General features: G+C 39.7%; 1 protein-coding gene and 1 long non-coding RNA gene across 10 annotated transcripts in view; one reads left to right on the forward strand and one right to left on the reverse strand.

Moving 5' to 3' along the window:
* The window catches only part of ADAMTS9 (ADAM metallopeptidase with thrombospondin type 1 motif 9), a 170,608-nt gene that overhangs the window by 33,697 nt on the left and 115,960 nt on the right, over nt 1–20,951 (reverse strand). For 5 of the 9 annotated variants that reach the window (XR_013527414.1, XM_078351404.1, XM_054245843.2 and 2 more), the window contains one exon: nt 12,325–12,492. Coding sequence is in view for 7 of the 9 variants with exons in the window: in XM_078351404.1 (XP_078207530.1) it covers nt 12,325–12,492 (168 nt within the window). In the remaining 2 variants the exon portion in view is untranslated. Of the gene's footprint in view, nt 1–5,508; nt 5,683–12,324; nt 12,493–20,951 lie in introns of all 9 variants that reach the window. The other 4 variants (XR_013527413.1, XM_035276037.3, XM_002807595.7 and 1 more) reach the window with 1 other exon arrangement.
* LOC144579556 (uncharacterized) lies at nt 5,611–19,384 on the forward strand. Its single transcript, XR_013527419.1, has 2 exons — nt 5,611–5,699; nt 12,924–19,384. It is a non-coding gene; the product is annotated as an uncharacterized LOC144579556 (long non-coding RNA).

The raw sequence follows: 20,951 nt of genomic DNA on the forward strand, positions 1-20,951 counted from the left end.
CTATAGAGTGAAAGATAAAAGTCCATCATCAGCAGGCACTGCTCTATGTCTCCATCTTTCTTTCTTTACTTCCTTCCTTCCTCCCTCCCTTCCATTATTCCTTCCCTCTTTGCTTCCATTATTTCCTCATTCCTTTCTCCCTCCCTTCCTTTCTTTTCTTCCACCCATCCATTTTTTTGTCCCTCCATTCATTCACAGATTAATTCATTCAACAGGTGCCTTTGATGTTGTATGTACCATGTTAAATGATAGAGATTCTGGTGAACAAGCTTCCTGACCTTAAATAACTGATAACATAGATGAGGAAAACAGGCAAGGAGAATTCTGGATGCTAATTACCAGAGTACAGTAATTTGAGGGTGCTGTAAAAGCTGAGTGGAGGAGCATCTGACTCAGTTTTAGTGGGGCGGTGTGATTGGCAGAGGCTTCTGAGAGGAAATGACATCTTGGTTGAGGCCAGAAGAATGAGAAAGTGTGACTGAAGTGAGGGTGGGAGCAAGGTGGCCTTATGATGAAGAGGTACTACAAGGGAAGAGAGTATTCCAGGTAAAGGGGGAAGGAACACGTGCAGGACCTGCGAGATCAATTCCTCACTGCTGCAGATTCAGAGCCCCATACAATCACAACTCAAATTTGATCAAAAGGACTGCTGCTGCTCTAAGTGCATTTCTGTCAGATTGCAATATTATGAACAAGTAAATCCTTTGTGATAATAATTTTCAAAAGAATTAAAAATGCTTTAAAAAATGTTTTTCTCCCAAACAGACTCATTATAATTCTAAAGTGGGTAAAGCTGACCACTACAAGGACAAATTACTCACCTGAAGCAAATGGTGGTATTAGAAGCCCAACATCCTAAGGCACAGGCCGAGCTGAAATGCTGTCATCACCAGAAGCCTCCCTCGGAAGGCCATTGTACTCAAGAGACGTCTGTTTTGGGAAGGCCTAAAATGTGCTAGGCACTGTGTTGAATCCCTCTTGCCATCTCACCAAATCCTCACTATGACCCTTGAGCAAAGTCTGCCATATAATTCCCATTTTGCAGGTGAGCTAAGTGAAGTCTAGAAATTCAGAGTCAACTTTTCAGAGCCACATGCTGAATAGAATTTTGCTTACAACATGTCGTTTCTAGAGTGTAAACAAGATGAGACATGGAAGTGTGAACAGAGCAGTTTTCTCTTGTCCAACTATTTTGCCCTATACCTGAAAGTCTAGGCTCTATTCTCATGGCATTGGGAAGGTCCCCTGATGTTCCTCTCCCCTGCACAACCAATGGTCCTCACAATGAATAGGGGAAGTCCACTGAGAGGCCCCAACATCATCAATACTCTCCCAGCACCATGGCTTAAGGTCTGATAGCCAACTGGACTGAGAATCTCATTTTTAGAAGGGGCTGGTATTATAACCCAGGAAAGGGAATGCACTTTGACAGCAACTCTCCAGTAAGAGACTTGGCAAGTCATTGAGAGGAAAATAAAGTAATTCGCTTTAGGCAAATCATTTTATGTTGGCATAGGATTAGTGAAGACAATGATTCAAAGTATAGGTGCCAGAGGTCAAGCTTCTGGCCTTTAAATTCCAGCCATTATTTACTAAACACATGATCATTGACAAATTAAGCTACCTAAGCTCCAAGTTGCCCCTATTAAATGATGATAAAAATATAGATACTACATCAGAGAATTATGGGAAGGGCTCAGTGAGGTACTTCATGTGAAATCATTCAACATAGTGCCTGGTTAGTAGCTTAGTAAAGAACAAACTTTATTATTTTTCTTATCATCAGTATTAGGGCCATTGTACTATACAACTCTAGGGGATGCTCCTCACATTGTAGCCTATAAAAATGGCACCCCTCAAGGTTGTGCAGTGTAAAACCTGTGTGGCTGTAGAGAACATCCCTGATGACCATGCCATGGTGAGGGTGCAGAAACTGTGCTTCTCAAGGCAGATGCCTGGATTATTTCTCAAAAAGAGGACAGTGCCATATGCCACAGGCCTAGCATGAAATACATCTTGCCAACAAACTGGGAGATTTTAATAGTCCACAGAGGGGAAGCAAAAGGGAAAGTGTGCATTCAAGAAGCAAACAAGAGTTCTGAGGTAATGGCCAACCACTGCTAAGAAAGAAGGGCGTTTCCTGTAATGGGGGGCTCCTGCACATTCCATTCAGGCTGCCCTGTGGCACACCTCTGACCTCAGGTCAAGGCGTCACTGATGTGGGAGAAAAGTGGAAACGTGTACCTGCATCAGTGGACGGCAGGTAAAACAGTGGCTGAATGAATGGATGTGAGAGGAGGTGGGAACAAGAAAGGCGGTGAGGGCTGTGACTTAGGGGAGCCTGAAGGGTGCTGTATTAACAAGTGACCACCCAACTTACTACTGAATTATCCCAATAGGGTAATCAAAAGGCACTTTTGATCACAAAAGTAGGAATAATTAATAATTACCTGAGGACTACCCCAGGCAAACAGGAGGCATGGTCACCCTCTTCCTGATTTGATCAATTAAGGTAATTTCCCAGTTACTGTCATCCTTCACTCTCAGCCTTGCTGGTGCTGCGGAGACATTCTGAGCAGGCTGTCAGTAGGCCTTGCGTACATGGAAAACATAAAGACTTTTGGTGGGGCTTCTCCAAGCCTCCAGCTGCCCTGGGCCTCACTCTGCCAATGACAGGCCTCCTATAGAATACCACAGGAATATTACAGGAGTATCTCATATTTCATCCACTCTCACCAGCCCAGCATTCCTTCCTTAGACTCTCCACTTTGGGTGAAGGCAGATGAGAAAGTGTGTTCCCAGGAGGGTGACAATTAGACTCTGCTTTTCCCATTACTCACAGAGTCTTTTCTCTTTGTGAGAATGGCAAACCTCTAGTAAACTTCTTAAATAGAGGCCCAGGCCAGGCTATCTCCTGAAGCCTTCTATTCTTATACAGAGTTTAACCGCAATATTTGAGTGAGGTGTAAAAAAGTTCCATCTGCACAGCACATGCACAGAAGTGAATTTTAGGCATATTTTGCAAGATCGGAGAAGCAGCATTTCCTTAGTGCATATGTGGCAAGATTTTTCCATTCTTTGGGATGCAGAAGGAATTGTAAACAGAGCGTACATTTTCGTGATTGGCTCTTGCATTTTCAAAAGCTGGCTAAAGTGTGAGCAGTCAGCTTATATTCATTTCTGAACACTCTCACTTTCTGCTGCTCAGAGCGGGGTTGAGTTTAGCATGACACAAAAAGGGAGAGGGAGAGAGCAAGTCACGGTAAGTCTGAAACAGGATCACAAAGAGAATCAAGAGGTCACACTGAGGGGGAGAGAGAGAGAGATGAGGGAGTCTCCTCTTCCTTCTCTATCTGACATGGCCAATCCCCAAACCATAATTGATCATAGATAACACTATTATCTCCAGTTTTCTCAGAACAACTCTGCAAAGTTACTTTATCCCCATTCTACAGATGGATTATCCAGTGCTCACAGAAACCAAGAATCCTTGTTCTAAACCCTTTAGCTAATGTGTGGCAGTGCTGGGATATGAACCAAGTCTGTAGAATTTTACAGTCTCTAGGGTTCCATAACTCGTGTGGCTCAAGTGCCGTTAAGCTGAAATATAACTGCTTTAGGTATTCTTCCCTGCCACTGTCTGGTGGGAAACAGCAAAAAGACTGAGTAGATGGAGAGGGTGAGTTTCCTAAGAAAAGAAATTACTGCAGACAATGGAAGTAATCCATGAGGAGGCAAGGGAATGGGAAGACCCGGCTGGGTGGCTGAATTCCAATAGGGTAAAGAATGCAGTTCTATGCAGCAATCAAAAATGATGAGTTCGTGTCCGTTGTAGGGACATGGATAAGTCTGGAGAACATCATTCTCAGGAAACTGACACAAGAACAGAAAATGAAATACCACATATTCTCACTCATAGGCGGGTGATGAAAAATGAGAACACATGGACACAGGAAGGGGAGCACTACACACTGGGGTCTATTGGGGGGAATAGGGGAGGGACAGCGGGGGGGGGCAGCTGGGGAGGGATAGCCTGGGGAGAAATGCCAAATGTGGGTGAAAAGGAGGAAGGCAGCAAAACACACTGCCATGTGTGTACCTATGCAACTATCTTGCATGTTTTGCACATGTACCCCAAAACCTAAAATGCAATTAAAAAAAAAAGAAGCAGAAAAAAAAAGAATGCAGTTCTACACAGCAACACAGGGAGGGGAACATCACACACGGGGGCCTGTTGGGGGTGGGCGTTCTAAGGAGGGATAGCAGGGAGATGGGAGGATAGGGGAGGGACAGCATTAGGAGAAATACCTAATGTAGAAAATGGGGAGATGGATGCAGTAAACCATTGCATGTATATACCTATGTAACAAACCTGCACATTCTGCACATATATCTGAGAACTTAAAGTATTAAAAAAAAGAATGCAGTTCTAGTATTTCACATTGGTTTAAGAGGACAAACTTAGCATCAACTCTTGCTTCTTCTACTAGCTAGGTGCTAGGTATGTGACACTTGGACAAATGATATAGACTCTCTGAACCTCAGTTTTTTCACCTGCAAAATGGGATGATGATAATAATAATACTCACCTTGTCGGGTGGTTAAAAGATGAAGTGAAGTGAACCAAAAGGACCCAGCACAGTGCCAGGGGTACAGTCTAACTTTTCCCCAAACCATACCCTTTCCTTATGTTCTGGAAAGCTCTTCCTGGTGGGGAATTTCCTGTTTTATTTTTCATTATCTCTGCACCTCAAACAGCACGCATTGTGTTTTTCATGCCAGCATCAATGGATACGTTTTTTTTTTCTAATTCTTTCCCTCGTTTTCTACAGTTTAATCTTCTGTTCTGGAAACAGAGGTTACCTCCTACAAAACCTCCCTGGCCAAACTTTTCTCCACGGACACAGTGTTTTCTTTAAACAAACATTAACTTGAAGCCAGGAAAACAGCAAGTCTTGTCCATTACTGCATTGACCATCAACAGAGCAGTTTCTTCAGATACCATCCTTTTTTCTCTTTTGAATGTTAGAAATCTTTCACTAATTAATCAAGGTTGCACATGATTGCCCATCTTCTACCTGACAGCCAAAGTCATAGAAAGAGAAAAAATACAGAGTAGGTTCTACCTGAAGTCTGCGCTGTGGCTATTTAAACGAATACAGACACTATTTAAACTCTGGAGACACATATTTAAATATTCCTTCTATCTCCCACTCCTTCTGCGAAAGTTATCTGTATGCATTTGGCCCATGGCCTTGTTTTTTTTTTGGAGGCAGCCAGACTCAGAACATTCAGGAACACAGACAGACTTGGGAATTGCTTAAACAAAAAGTTCTCCCACCTTTGCTGGAGCGAACGCTCAAACCTGACAGTGAACCTTTTGGGAAAGAGCCAGCACTGTAACGGTGCTGGATGACCTCTCTGGCTTTATAGGGACAGGATGTGATTATAGCAAGGGGCGCGCACGTAAACAATGCCTGACAGGTACCCCTTTGTGGCTCTACTTACTTCTTGCCATTCCTCTGCCCTCCAAGTATAGAGAGGACACCGTGGGCCTTGGCAGTCGCGTTCCGACTCCGGTCTGGTGTACGGGTTGCACTCGGTCTCTCTGACTATTTTGTGTGTTCCAATCTGACAGCCCACATGCCTCTGCTGTACGCCTCGGCCACAGGACACAGAGCACTAAGAAGACAGAGGATGTAAGTGGGAGCTTCGGCTCATTTATTTTTGGGGGGCGGGGGGTGTCGAGGGTCACAGAGGAGGGGAATGCACTCCTAATCCAATGACTTTCATAGCTATCACATCGCTTTCTAATTTGCAATGAAAGGTATCCCAGATCATGTCTTAAACCTGGAAACTCACTGCTTATCTTATCCACGCTAGAGAGTGAGGAAACTGCTCAAGTTTGGAGGAATCCCTCAAGTTAATGAAATTCTTGAAGGACTGAAGAGGTTGATAGAAATCATTATGAAACATTTAGCACAACCTAGAAATAGTGCTGCCATGAGAAATGAAAAGTTGCAATGATTTCTATCCTGGAGGACTTGAGATTCATGAGAACTGGAGAGACAGTGTTGTACAGGAAGAATTTCTAGGCAGATTAAAAATATAACCCAAGGAGAGCAAACCACTGAATGTTTTAGGACTTTATAAGTAGAATTTTTTTCTCCAGTCTCTTCCTTGTCTTGTTCCTATTCCTGGAGATAAGTAATATTTTTTAACCATGGAATTCACTAAAGAATTTGTATCTATTTACAACCTCAGATGAATATATGAAGAATAAAAAGCTGACAGGAAAAACCATTTCCTTGAGTTTAATGTTTTCGGCCCTTGAAAAATATTTTTAATCATGTTGAACATTTTGTTGACTAAGTAGCAAAACACCATATTAAATCTGCAATTAACTTTCCTCTAAATTAACCTTTAATGGTTTCCTCATTGCTAGGTTTCATAATCTCAATTATGGCCAGCCCAAGAATTATTTTCTTAATTAAGGTTTTGACAGTCAGAAACTAAAGGCAACATTTGGAAAGAATGGCATATTATTACACTTAGCTATTAAAAATTGTTTTCAAATTTTTGTGATAGCTCAGCCTCCTTTTATTGGTCTGGTGTTGAGAAAACAAGCTTAACATACATTAAAGCCACATTCCTAAGAGGAATTCTTCTTAAAGAATAGAATTATGCTCTTTCAAACTTGAAAAAAATTATTTTCCAATTAACCTGTAGCAGCATTCAACTTTCTCTGAGGCTAGTAATGAAAATTTACTATCGAGAATCATACCCAAATGGATTCTGCTGAATGTTAATTTTCTTCCATTTTAGATTTTAAGAAAACAGGTAATGATATTTAGAAGGTAGCTTGGGAAATCATATTGTTTCAGATAAATCTATGCTGGAGAGGAGGACCATATGTTCACATCGAAGCTAGTTGAAAAGAAGAAAACTTTTTGGATCAACATAGCTACTATTGTTTGGGTTCAATTGTATTAATTGGATTGAATGAATTTGTGACCCACAAGAAACCGGACTTTTAAAGTCATTATGTCCTGGGTGTAATGGGAGGGTTTCTGAACACAAATGATGATCATATCTACAGAGAATGGCCATTTAATGCTATTAGAGCTACACGAATAATATTTTCTATTGATTACACCAGAAAAGAATGAACTGTAATATGTAGAGTTACCCCATAAATGACAGAAATGTTCAAACATTATCATCATCATCATCATCAACAAACAAAAACCAAAAAGTCTTTTGACTATTTCAATTCAAGGTCTTAAACATAAAAGAGCACATTTCCAGAAAAATATATCCAAATGGAAATACAGGAAGAATATTATAAACAAATTGGAGTTTGGTATAGGGCTCAAAAATATGCAAAATCTTATAATGTTTTAATAACCTAAAGAGAAATGAAAACATTTCTAAAGACTTTTAGAATGTATAAAACTCTTCAGGCTACTAATTAAATAAAACCTCTTTTTGATGTTATTGTTATTGAATAAATTACTTATGGTTCAATGAAGGCATGGTACTAAGAGCCATAAGTATCCAACATTTAAAAAATCACTTTCTACAATGTTTGATAATTTTTCAAAAGACAAATTAAGACAGAGGAAGGTTCCATTATACAGTAGGTCATTATGGCTTCTGATTTTCATAATGTCAAAGCCAGGTTTGAAATAACACATTCTGAAATTTCTACATGACTTAAATGCTCACAGCAAGGTACAAACTTGCCTTTCTAAATAATACATTCACAGTAATCTTTGCTCACAATGAGGTGCACTGTGTCAGAGTTGGTGTTCTGTGCTCAACTTTTCTTCCCGTGCTGTCTCAAGGGAGGCAACAGTTTGCATCCAGAGCCAGCCAGGCTTGATTGGAACTGAGAGATTTGTGCAGACACCCCATGAATAAAACAGCATCAGAAAGACCTCTGTGTGACCCTGGAGGCAGTGATGGTGGTGGTATGTGTATATGTGTGTAAATCTAAGGTTTTTTTTTGTTGTGTTCAGTACACTCTTTAGTTAGTTTGCAGGTAAAAACATCTCAATGGCCTCTATTAATGTGTTCCCCCCACAGCCATCTTCCCACCATCACAGTCTATTTGTGAAGGTTTGAGAGTAGAAGTTTTTCATCTGAACTACTGAGCTGGGAGCTATGTTTCATCTCTCTCTACTCCCCACTGTGCAATGTTAGTAGGCAGAACTCACCAACTTAAAAGGGGAACTTGATGCTTATTTCCATAGCGGGAAAGAATCTCCATGGAACTTTTGATGTTTAGGAAATCATAATATGTACTTGAAAACACAGAAAGAGTTTTATATACTTTCTCCCAGTATTACTGCTGAAATCGTGGTGATGACATTAAAGCAGCAATTAGTTTGAAAAATAACTATATAAAGCAACTTTTATAAGTACTAATAATAACAACAATAAACAAACTTTTACTAAGCACCTACTATATGCTAGGATCTCTATGCTACCATACAGTACATGCTAGTATACTGGGCTTTCTCAACTAAATGATTCTTTTTTTGTGGGGGATGTTCTGTGCATTGTAGAAAGTTCAGCATTATCTCTGGTTTGTACTCACTAGATTCTAGTTGTGGTCCCCCTCCTCCCCCAAGTTGTGACAAACAAAACTGTCTCTAGATATTCCCAAATGTCCCATAGGGTACAACATCACTCCGAGTTGAAAGCTTAGCTCTTGGCTAAGGATTTTATACAAAATACCTCTGATACTTCCCAATAAATCTTTTAGGCAGATACTCATAAATAAATAAAAAACAGAGATAATCACCCTAACTCAAGCAAAAACAAAACCAAAAACACAAAGTAAAATTTGTCTTAGACAATGTAGCATAACTACTGTGAATGTGGATTTGTGATCCCAGTTTTAAATATGGTGCTAATATGATGCAGTCTTTTGTACTAGATCAACGAGCGTGTGGGTGAGAAGTCTGTCTTCAAACAATTCAATATCAATGCTCATGCTTCAAATAAAAACAAAATACAAGGAAAGCATAAAATACAAAAGTGACTCTAGTTCTCCTCACTGACAACTTTTGGCTTCCTTAATTTCTCAAAGAACACAAGCTACACATTTGCCACATTTCTCCATTAAACACTTGAAGGACACTTCAGAATGACACCACAACTCTGCTGCTCTAATCATAATTATAAGAAAAGTCTTAATCAAGAGAGGATGGTAGATTCCTAATGCAATTTGCCAGTTTCCATTTCAGCATTAGCACTGAAGATCTTTTAAAAATTAATGCTCATCTCATTGAATGTAAGACAACACTGATTGCAAGACACACCACTATATTTTGTAGCACAAAGAAAGACAACAAGGTCTGTTAAGGAAATTGTGACATTCCATAGTTTGTGAAGCCCATCATGGTCACAAAGGTATTGAACTGTGAAAAAACCTGCACCTCAGAACTGATGAATGAATTGCCTGAATGAACTCATGATTGATGAATGTGTTGGTGTTACTTTCATTCTAATCTGGTAATTTATTCTTTTTTTATCTTTATTTTAAAAACGCTATAGAGATAAGTTAAAAAAAGTTTTACTGTGCAATGCTTTTGTATCATGGGAATATAGAATCTTCACATTTGTCAGTCTGAACCAAGACCTTGATACTGATTTTTGCCTTAAAAGTTCATAGGCATTCCTTGGTTCTTGATTTAAAATATCTAAACAAATTAAACATAACCTTTTCAGAGAGAGAAAAACCCTTTGAGACTTTAGTAAGGATATTCCCTTCCTTCAAGAAAAGCTGATTTTCTTTACAAATTCAAGATGTCAGAAGATGCAGAAATGAAATATTCCACTTTAAAACTCAAAATATCAATACTGGGGGAGAGACTGTAAAGATTAGCATGGCTACAGTAGTTTCTATCCCAATATTCTATATATCATATTATCATCAGACCTTTGGATGTGATGAGAAATTACACCGATTATTTTTCCTACGTTGAAGACAGGATGACTAGGCTGTAACTACCAGCAGAAAACAGAAAGACCAGATATAAAATCTTCTAAATATTGCTGCAAGTGGACAGTCATTACTCTTGCTTAATATCACAGCCTTAGGGACATTCTTGTTTACTAGCGGATCATTAGGAAGCCAATAATCTTTAATCATGCAGACCGTCTTTCTCCATCAACCACTGGGTCCTATTATTTTCAGGTACACTTCTAAATTGCCCAAATTGAATTTTACCCATGCAGTACTTTGTCTTGCCCGCTTTTATAATTTATTTCTACAAATCAAATCAGGGTATTATAAGGCTGGCCACAGACCATTATATAACTGTGTTTACTTGCATTTTCTAAAAAGGTGACTTGACTTTTCCAAGCAATCATTTTGAACAGGTGCAGTTTTTTTCTTGGGAGGCATTCTGATAATCCTATTACCTTATGTTGGCAAAAACCCCCAGGGTTTAAACCTAATCATTCCAGCTTTGTAAGCAATTTCTGGCTTCCCATCAAGATCACTCGATGCTGGATTAAAACTCACTCTGTGTTTACCAATAAAGACCAAAATATTCTTTTAATTATCCTTTGTGAATATTGGCCTTTAACATGAGCATCATTTATATGCTCTGAACTTAATATTCAGAGATAAATACAAATAGATAAGTAGAGGCTAGGGAATACTGAAAAAAGTAACAGGTCATGAAAGTCCACAAGAGGACAGGCTAATTAGCATGGTATCTTAAATAATACTAGCTGCAAGCTTTCACATGAATTAAATAGCTCCAAACAATAAAAGGGCTGGAAGTTAACAGATGACAAGGATCACTTAGAAAAACATTAAGGATGACTGATATGAAATACTACCTTGAATGTGATCCCTTAAGGAAGGCAAGGGAGGAACTAGCTATGGCTGGGTACAGATTTTTTGACTGTTAAATTAAAACAACTCCCCCCCCAACCAACCTCTGTTTCACTATGATAAAGGCCTTGAGAGGGATGAGGCCACTGCCCTAGGCAATGATGGCTGGAAGATATGGAGGGCAGTGATGCCAGATCAGGGCATTTAGAATACATTCAGGTTTCGTGAGGAATTTTCCATTAGTCATATTAAAATGGAGGATTCTCAAATCTTCCCCATGTTAATGTAGCTATGTTCATAGCTGCTTTGGGGCCTTAAGAATCAAGATTCTAGGCTCTGGAAGAATCCATTCTAGAGTCTGCCAACCTTGAACCTAGCTTCTCATCGATTCTCTCGAGTCATCTGTATGACTCTCCACTGTATGCCAGACATGCAGTAAAACCTCATTGACTCAGATCAGTGGAGAGAAGGATCAGCATTAAATACAAAACATTTTAAAAGAAGTTGAGCCCTATTAAAGTTAGCACCATCAACCAAACTAAGAAAATGTGCAAGTGTGGAGTTACCAGATCTATTTCAAGGATTTGATGTGAATGGCTTTAGTTCACATATCCAGTGTTCATAGATTAAACAGAAGCTTCTAAAGTTCCTGTTTCAAGTTCAACAGGGAAACTTACACCCGGTTCCTGACTAGGTTATGAAGTGTTTAGAATTAGTGGAGTCTAACTGCAATCAGTGTCTTGGGTACTCACCCACTTCTCCATCCCATACACACATCACATTCATCCAAACCAAATATTACTCTTAAGATCCTACTAGATTCAAGACCCCTGCAAAGTATTGATGATTGCACGAAATCTTCAGAAGAGCCCTGGGTAGTAGGCTCAGGAAAGTTAAACAAATTACCCAAGGTCATATAGCTGGAAAAAAACCAGAGAACTCTCCCTCCTGTCCTTTACCTTTTGTAAATGAGCAAACAGGCAGAGATGTATTTTCTAATACTTTCTGTCAATAGCCCTTTCTTCAAGAACCTCCAAAATACACTGAGAATCCATTTCTGCCAGGTGACCACAGTCAGCTTCAGTGCAGTCTGAATTAGTAGTTTTCTACATGGTGATAATGCAGTGCCATCCGTGAAGTTTTGAGGGGCTGCTCTGTGCTCCATCTGACTCCTATTTCCACTTAGAATTCATCCTCACAGCCATCCCTAATGATATGTATTATCCAGAGCTCCAGAGTCTGAAGCCCAACATCACACAGCTAGTAAGTATCCTGACTCTCTAGGTAATAGCTAATAAGAATCACAGCTAGTTAGTATCCTGACTATCAAGGTAACAATTCTTCCCTCCCAGTCCCTGAGCTCTCCTCAGTAAAACCAAAACAGTACACAGAAACACAAGTGAACATACTGGTGTCAGCCGTGTGGCCAAATGTAAGGAAGTAGTTGGTAGAGGAGAAGCATTGCTCACCTGACTCCAAGCGCCAGCTTTCCATTTGGGGCATCTTCCTCCTCGGCACTTTCTGTGCCCATGTGGCTTAGCCAGGTGTTTACAGTAATCACTTTCTAAAAGGCTTCCATCTTTTGCCATGCAGTAAACATTTCGTTGTTTATGCCCTCGACCACAAGAGACAGAACACTGCAATATAAAGCAATGGCAAGGTTGTTGTTGTTTTTTAATCACATGGAGTTTGAGAAAAAACCTGTGTCATGAGATGTTAAGACAATGCCTAACAAGAGTTACCATTCCCCTCTTTTACAGCGCCAGTTCGGATAATATCTCAAGGCTCGATAGGGAAGGAAAGTGGCATTAAAAAAAAAAGTCCATAGCATTACAGCAGCAATCCTGTGTGGCATTTTGGCTCACTCAAGAGTGTGGGTAAATCCTGATAATTGAGGCCAAAAATAAACCTCATGAACCTGAAATTACCATGAAATTCTGATTTTAAGAAGTTCTCCTATGAAATAGTGAGATATTTCTTCTACAAAATGCCTTGTGATTCACTGATTGGGATAAAGGTGCATTTCCAAAATATAACTATGTTCAATTTCTTAATTAAATCATTTAAGAATAAAACTCTTCAACCATTCTCCAGAGGATGAGCTCTCATTCTCCCAGTCTATTGGGAAGAGGTGAAAAAGGCACGTTAGAAACTGAAAGGTAAGCTAGCAGGTAAGTCTGTGCCAATTTCGGGAGGGAGGCATTACCTTTCAACTTTGATCTGCAGATTCACTGGACTGTTTTAAATGTGACCTTGTCTGACCACATCTGAGAAACTTGACTTTGATTTCAGATTAGGTTTCTCAGAAAGGTTTAAGAATCAAAGCGCCCATGGAGTTGGGACAAAAATTTGATATGACAGCTTTTTGTAAAACAGGCAAGAGTCTGGCCCCAGTGAGTGTGCTGAGATATGCAATGTCCATTGCCTCATTAGTGATTACAGAAGTCATTACCACTCAGATCATAAGCTGCTGGCTCAGGTTTTCAAGACACATTATTTCCCAATATAATGGTCTTGCTTTTTAGAGGGAAATGAGTTTAAGAATGAAGAACAAAATGTGAAAACACAATGAAAACAGATTTCAAGTGTCACTTCTTTCTTTTCAGTATTTCTTATTTCTCACACTAACTTTGTGATTTTGTTAAATTACCAACATGCTTTTTATGCCTAATAAATAGCACCACATAATATACATAGCCTAATACTAATTCAACCACTGTTACCAAGCATGCTCACAGTTATACTATTCATAAATGTAGCAGACATGTTTTTCTAGTAAACACAAACCACTATAAAAATTTCAGTAGTTCCTGATAGAGAAATGTAAGGCACATGTATTAATACATTTGGCTTTAATTTTTTTAACTTTAGGAGGTAAAAATATTGTTGTCTTCATTTGAGCTCTAATCTTATGATTTGTAGTAGTCATTCTGAAAATCTTAATAGAGAGCATAGGATGGCAGGAAGGTACCCAACTTGAAATATCTATACAAAAACAATAATATTCATCATTCAACCTACAGTGTTTGATCTATATAAAGACTTTGTAATATAATTCTAGAAGGCTTTTAGCATGAAATTCCTAGAAGTATCCCCCCAAATCTCTAAAAGTGGGCTGATGACTTGCACACAGATAATCCCTATTAGTAGTGACCAATTTTAACATTTTAAAATGTCACTCCAACAAGAAAATAATGTAAGGGGTTCAATTAGATTTGGAATGAATTCATGTGTTTATTTAACAAATATTTATTGAGCACCTACTATGTTCTAGCAATGATGCAAAGTACTAGGAATACAGTGATAAAATTGACAGTCTCTGCCTCGTGGAGCTTACAGACCAGTGACAGAAACTGACAGTGATGACAAAAATAAATATATGACTATTCATTGAGATGAGTACTATGAAACAAACAGCCTGGAGTGGTTGGAAGAAGGCTCCCTGAGGCACTTCCTGGGGTCAGGCCAGCAAAGCTATGAGCTACAATTAGGAGTTTGGAGTTTTTTTCTACACAAGATTAAAAATCACTGGAGTTTCAAGTCAGAGTAAGACATAGTCTGATTTTTGTTTCAAAAAATTTACTTTGCTGAGTAGAGACCAAATGGGAATACAGTGTGAGTGGAAATGAGAAACTCATTCAGGAATGCTTGGGTAGGGGAAGTTGGTGGATTTAAGATGTATTTTTTTGAGGAAGAAATGATAGATGTTCTCTAGGGTGGAGAGGAAAGGGCAGGGTCAGGGATAACTTTCAGGTTTCTGGTTTGGGCAACTCGGTAGACAGTGATAACACTTACAGAAATGGGGAAAATTGGGAGATACAGCATTGGGAGTCAAAGGTATATTTATTTCTAGGAAATGAGTTGAACTTAAAGGATATAGAATCATGAGTGGTAAAATTTGCTTGCTTAGGGTGAAGAAACATAGGGGTAGGGTGTTAGGGTAATCAAATGAACATGGGTGACCTTAACACAAGTCTATCTGTAGGGATAGTCATTGCAATATACAAATAGTCCAAAAAAGCTATCTCTTAATATAGAGGAGAAAAGAGAGTTGATGGAAACATTTATTTAGTAATCTACTGTGATCATCAGAATATACAGCCTAAAAGATGGCAACAATCTGTAGAGGAAGAATTGGAAAAGGTACAACTCTCCCACATTTATGAGTTAGGCACTGCCCTACAACTTTATATGCATCATCTAATTTAATCGTCCCAACAACCCAGTGAAACTCAGTAATTGAGATAGGTACTATTACTGGAGACAACTGGTGTTTTCAGAATGGCATAATCACAATGCTTTATGTAGCGCTTCCCACATGACTTCGACATGAATGATTACATTTCTGTTGGAAACAATTACAGCACAATGAAAATAGTTAAATTATAACCAACCTTACTGATAAAAATTCATCTGAGGTGTAACTGACATCTATTGCTAATGGAATGAAGGTAGATGAAGTAGCTTCTAAATTCAATGGCTTAAAAAACTTTTCACTATCCGAACTAGCTGCAACCTACCCATTCCAGTGTTTTGTTTTTGTTTTTTTTAAAAATTTGGGGACTTGAATGGAATTGACATGGAAAAAAACAATGCAGTACTCAGTACACATATTATTTACCTAATACTGTTAAGATCTAAAGGCAATTAGGAAATTCTCAAGGTATCTAATCTGATAGCAAACACTCTTCTTTTAATTTTTCTAACTTACCAATGAAGAAAAGCAGCTGCTCATGGAAATGTTCAAATCTAACAGGTTTATTATTAGGTCTACTATGACATGATAGAGGAGCTGTCATTTTGATAATCAAATAAACACAAGTTTCAGCTCTTCCATTCAGAGGGAAATTTCCATCTAATCATTTCTGGTCCTTTGCCAGGCATTGACTTTTACATCAACATGTGTCACAGATATAACAGTTAAATTTAGTGCATCACCTACTACATGCTATTTATTGATTACCCACCTGACAGTTCTTGCTCTAGGGAATGTTTAATTCCTGAAATTTGCAGCCAAAAACCCCCCTACTTTGCCAATAGGACTCTAACATTTTTGTCTTGGGAAACAACCCTACTTTGTGTAACAGAATGTTTATCCTCCCAACTTTGAGCAAGACTCTCAGACAATGTCGTCTCTGCTTGCTACTTAGCAGCACCAAGGTCAGCATCCCAAGTGTTTGAGCATTCAGGCTTTTGTTTCTGTGAGGTGGTTTGAAGGGGATGTTGAAAAGTGGAGCTTTGTTCAGATGGTGTGTTAACACTTTTCACTAATTAAGGTCTAAGAGCTTGAAATCCTTGCATTCCAATTTATCTGGTGGAAAGGAAACTCAAGACATGGGCTGTCGGTTCTTAACCTCTATCGAGGGCTCTCTCTCAAGCAGTAGCATTGGATATAGTACAGATGAATTTGGGTTTGGTGTGCTGTCTCTGGTTTTGGGGATGCCCTGCATTGGTCCTTTCACTTATACTGAGGAACATGGTATCGAGAAGCCAGAAAACTGCCCAGGTATGTCTGCCTGAATGCAAAGGGCTGGAGAACTAAAGAGAATGGGATCCCTGGGGTTGCCAAGGCTGTCAAGGACCTTGACATTCAAAAGAAGATGGTTTTCTTGTTGCTAAATATACCATAGAGAACCAAGAAGGAATAAGGTGGATGTCAGAGATGAACACAGGATCTGGCAAGAAGGAAGCTCCTTGGTGGGGCTGGAAGATGCTGGGGCTTAGAAAAAGCATTGGAAGGGGATCAGGTAATGACCAGGACTGCCTGAGCTATAGCAGATGCCCACTATGCAAGGACTAATGGATGGGACAGGGGGACAGCCCTCACACAGTGTCTGGGCATAGTTCTATGCATCTAGGTGATTCCTATCTCCAAGCTGTCTGGATCGATGAGATTCTGTATATATGAAATATGAAATGGGGGATGCTGACCAACTAGTCCATATTTCCAACCACAGGACTGGCTGACAGCAGGTGAGAAATAACAAGCACAGAAAGGCCAAGAGAACCATCACATCCTAGAACTTATTACCAAGTTGTCAAGGCTCTTCTGATCTGAGGATTTTTGACAACAGTTGGCTAACCATCCCACAGATAGGTGTTTTGAGACAGGAGACTGAATGAATTACTATTCAAGGTCCTTCCCCTCTGAGTCTACAGACTATGAAAATAACACCTAAATCACTTCATTTAAAAAATGTTCAGTTGTATCTTTTCATACAACAAGCTCTTCTTGATCCCACTCTCATTTTAACTTTGCTTATCAAAACATAAAATCACACCTCATCTGGAAAGTATGTCATCAGAAAGGATGCAACTCATGTGCCCAAGGTTCAGGACTGCCTCTGCCCATTACAGTGACAAATGAAGTGAACACTGTATGAGCATTGCACTGTTGGGGGAGGCAAAGGAGATGCCAGCCTATACCTCCTGTTCCATTGAAGAAAGAGCATAAGCACAAGGATACAGATTTAGGGGTCAAAGTTTCAAACACTGCTCAGTGTAAGGACTGGAAAACCATGTAGGTTTGCCACATGGAAAAAAGATAGTAGCTGCAACTCACACATGTTTACTTGCTGTTTTCTGCACTGTAGCCAATCAGCAAATACTTACAGAAATGAATGAACATATGAAAGCTATAGCCATCACAGAAGTGTACTATAAACCAAATGCCATGTTTTTGTAAAGGTCAGAAAGAAAGAACCACCTGGAATCTGACTCATGTTGCTAATGCTGAACTCATTTGGCACACGTTATTTAGATTCAAAAAGGCTACCCCAAGAGCACTCTCTTTCAGTTTGAGCAGAACTCCTGAAAATCATACTAGCTACCTTTCATTGAGTTCTCACTATGAGCAGGATACTGGGCTAACGAACATTGGCTTCTCTCATTTAATTCTAACAACACTCTGGTGGCTCAGGCACTATTAGATTTTTTTTTATACCAATAAAGAGACTGAGGGTCAAAGAGGTGACATCACTTGCTCAGGGTCACAGCGCCAGGAAGCAGGAGAGTTAGACTTTAAATATAGCATTGGCTGGTCACTCTGGCTCATGACTTTAATCCCAGAATTTTGGGGAGCAGAGGTGGAAGTATTACTTGAACCCAAGAGTTCGCGAACAGCCTGGGCAACATGATAAGACTTCATCTCTACAAAGAAAGAAAAATCATCTGGGCATGGTGGTGCACAGCTGTTGTTCTAGCTGCTTGGGCGACTAAGGCAGGAGCATGGATCAAGCCTAGGAGTTTGGGGTTACAGTGAGCTATGATTGTGCTACTGCACTGCAGCGTGGTTGACGGGGCAAGATCTTCTCTCTAAATACACACACACACACACACACACACACACACCCCAACCACTTTAATCATTAAGTTACACTGGAAAAAGGGCCTGGTTAAGACAACCAGTTGTACCTCTACTTAACCCATGATAAAAACAGAAAGCAAGAACCTCAAGAAATATCTCTTAAGGATATTTTAGAGTCACCTGATTCCTCAGTCTCCAGGCAGAGAGTAGCTATGCAATGTTAAGAGTTCTGACTTTAATACTTTTCTCACAGCACCTTTAGTGCCAGTGAAGAAAGACACTGCAAAAAGCAAACATACAATCCCATAAATAAAGGCCCACATTTTCCCGTGGCTGAAGCCACGCTACTCTTCTCTTGGCCATTTTTCAGGGTTTATTAACTCTTTGAGTCCTGCCAGATGCCACACAGTAAATTACCATTACCATTGACGGGCGAATGGCTCTTTACATGGTGAAGAAGGGAAGGCTGCAGGTTGTAAATTTTGGCCCCCGCCAATTCACTAAGGATCACTAAGATCAAACAATCTTTCGAATGTTTGATCTGCAGGTCATCTCAAAGAGTGTTCAGTCCATCTACTTATTTTACAAATTCAAGACTAGAGAAAAAGAGATATGTTGTGCCCAAGGTCACAGCAGGGAAGGAGAAGACACAGCCTGAAGAAGTTCTATCCTAGCACAGAAAGCTATTTGGTTCCAGTTGCAATAGGGACCTGGGGCTAGGTTCTGGTGTTGTTCAGGAACCACAGCTAACCACACACTCTGATTTTTTCTCATTCCCAAACAAGAGTGTAACAACCTCTTGTTCCAAAGCACCAAGGAAGAGCAAATTCCAAGGGGTGGCTGTGCTTGGGTGCTGCCAACACAGGAAATGGCAGCTAGGGTGGTGGGGAGGGTGCTTGTCTTCATTTTGCTCTAAAATGTAGCAAAGGTTTGGAAGTCAGACAGGCTTGGGCTGGAATCCTACCTGTCATTTGACTATGGTGCCACTGGGGCCAAGTGACTTTCCCTTTCTCAGCTGAAATGTGTTTTCTGTAAGATGGGAGAGTGGTACTATCTATACCCAATATTGTTGTGTTACAATTACATGAGACAACTTCAGCAAAGTCTCAGGATATAAAATCAATGTGCAAAAATCACAAACATTCCTCTACACCAATAACAGACTTAAAGAGAGCCAAATCAAGAACGAACTGCCATTCACAATTGCTACAAAAAGAATAAAATACCTAGGAATACAACTCACAAGGAACGTAAGGGACCTCTTCAAGGAAAACTACAAACCACTGCTCAATGAAATAAGAGAGGACACAAACAGATGGAGAAACATTCCATGTTCATGGTTAGGAAGAATTAATATCATGAAAATGGCTATACTGCCCAAAGTAATTTACAGAATCAACGCTATCCCCATCAAGCTACCATTGACTTTCTTCACAGAACTGGAAAAAACCACCATGAACTTCATATGGAACCAAAAGAGCCCACATAGCCAAGTCAATTCTAAGAAAAAAGAACACAGGAGGGGGGCATCACACTACTGGATATCAAACTATACTACAAGGCTACAGTAATCAAAACAGCATGATACTGGTACCAAAAGAGAGATATAGAACAATGGAACAAAACAGAGGTATCGGAGGCAACACAACGTATCTACAACCATACAATCTTTGATAAACCTGACAAAAACGAGCAATGGGGAAAGGATTCCCTGTTTAATAAATGGTGTTGGGAAAACTGGCTAGCCATGTGCAGAAAGCAGAAACTGGACCCCTTCCTGACACCTTACACTAAAATTAACTCCAGATGGATTAAAGACTTAAACATAAGACCTGGCACCATAAAAAACCTAGAAGAAAATCTAGGCAAAACCATCCAGGACATAGGAGTAGGCAAGGACTTCATGACCAAAACACCAAAAGCATTGGCAACAAAAGCCAAAATAGACAAATGGGACCTAACCAAACTCCACAGCTTCTGCACGGCAAAACAAACAGTCACTAGAGTGAATCGGCAACCAACAGAATGGGAAAAAATTTTTGCAGTTTACCCATCTGACAAAGGGCTGATATCCAGAATTTACAAAGAACTCAAACAGATTTACAGGAAAAAAACAAACAAGCCCATTCAAAAGTGGGCAAAGGATATGGACAGACACTTTACAAAAGAAGACATATATGAGGCCAACAATCATATGAAAAAATGCTCATCATCACTGGTCATTAGAGAGATGCAAATCAAAACCACATTGAGATACCATCTCACGCCAGTTAGAATGGCGATCATTAAAAAATCTGTCGACAACAGATGCAGGAGAGGATGTGGAGAAAAAGGAACACCTTTACACTGTTGGTGGGAGTGTAAATTAGTTCAACCATTGTAGAAGAGAGTGTGGCGATTCCTCAAGGCCTTAGAAATAGAAATTCCATTTGACCCAGCAATCCCATTACTGGGTATATATCCAAAGGACTATAAATCGTTCTACTATAAGGACACATGCACACGAATGTTCATTGCAGCACTGTTTACAATAGCAAAGACCTGGAACCAACCCAAATGCCCGTTGATGATAGACTGGATTGGGAAAATGTGGCACATATACACCATGGAATATTATGCAGCAATCAGAAATGATGAGTTTGTGTTATTTGTAGGGACATTTATGAATCTGGAGAACATCATTCTCAGCAAAGTGACACAAGAACAGAAAATGAAATACTGCATATTCTCACTCATAGGCGGGTGATGAAAAATGAGAACACATGGACACAGGGAGGGGAGTACTAAACA

This window comes from Callithrix jacchus, chromosome 15 (assembly GCF_049354715.1).
Source record: "Callithrix jacchus isolate 240 chromosome 15, calJac240_pri, whole genome shotgun sequence".
Taxonomy (NCBI): domain Eukaryota; kingdom Metazoa; phylum Chordata; class Mammalia; order Primates; family Cebidae; genus Callithrix; species Callithrix jacchus.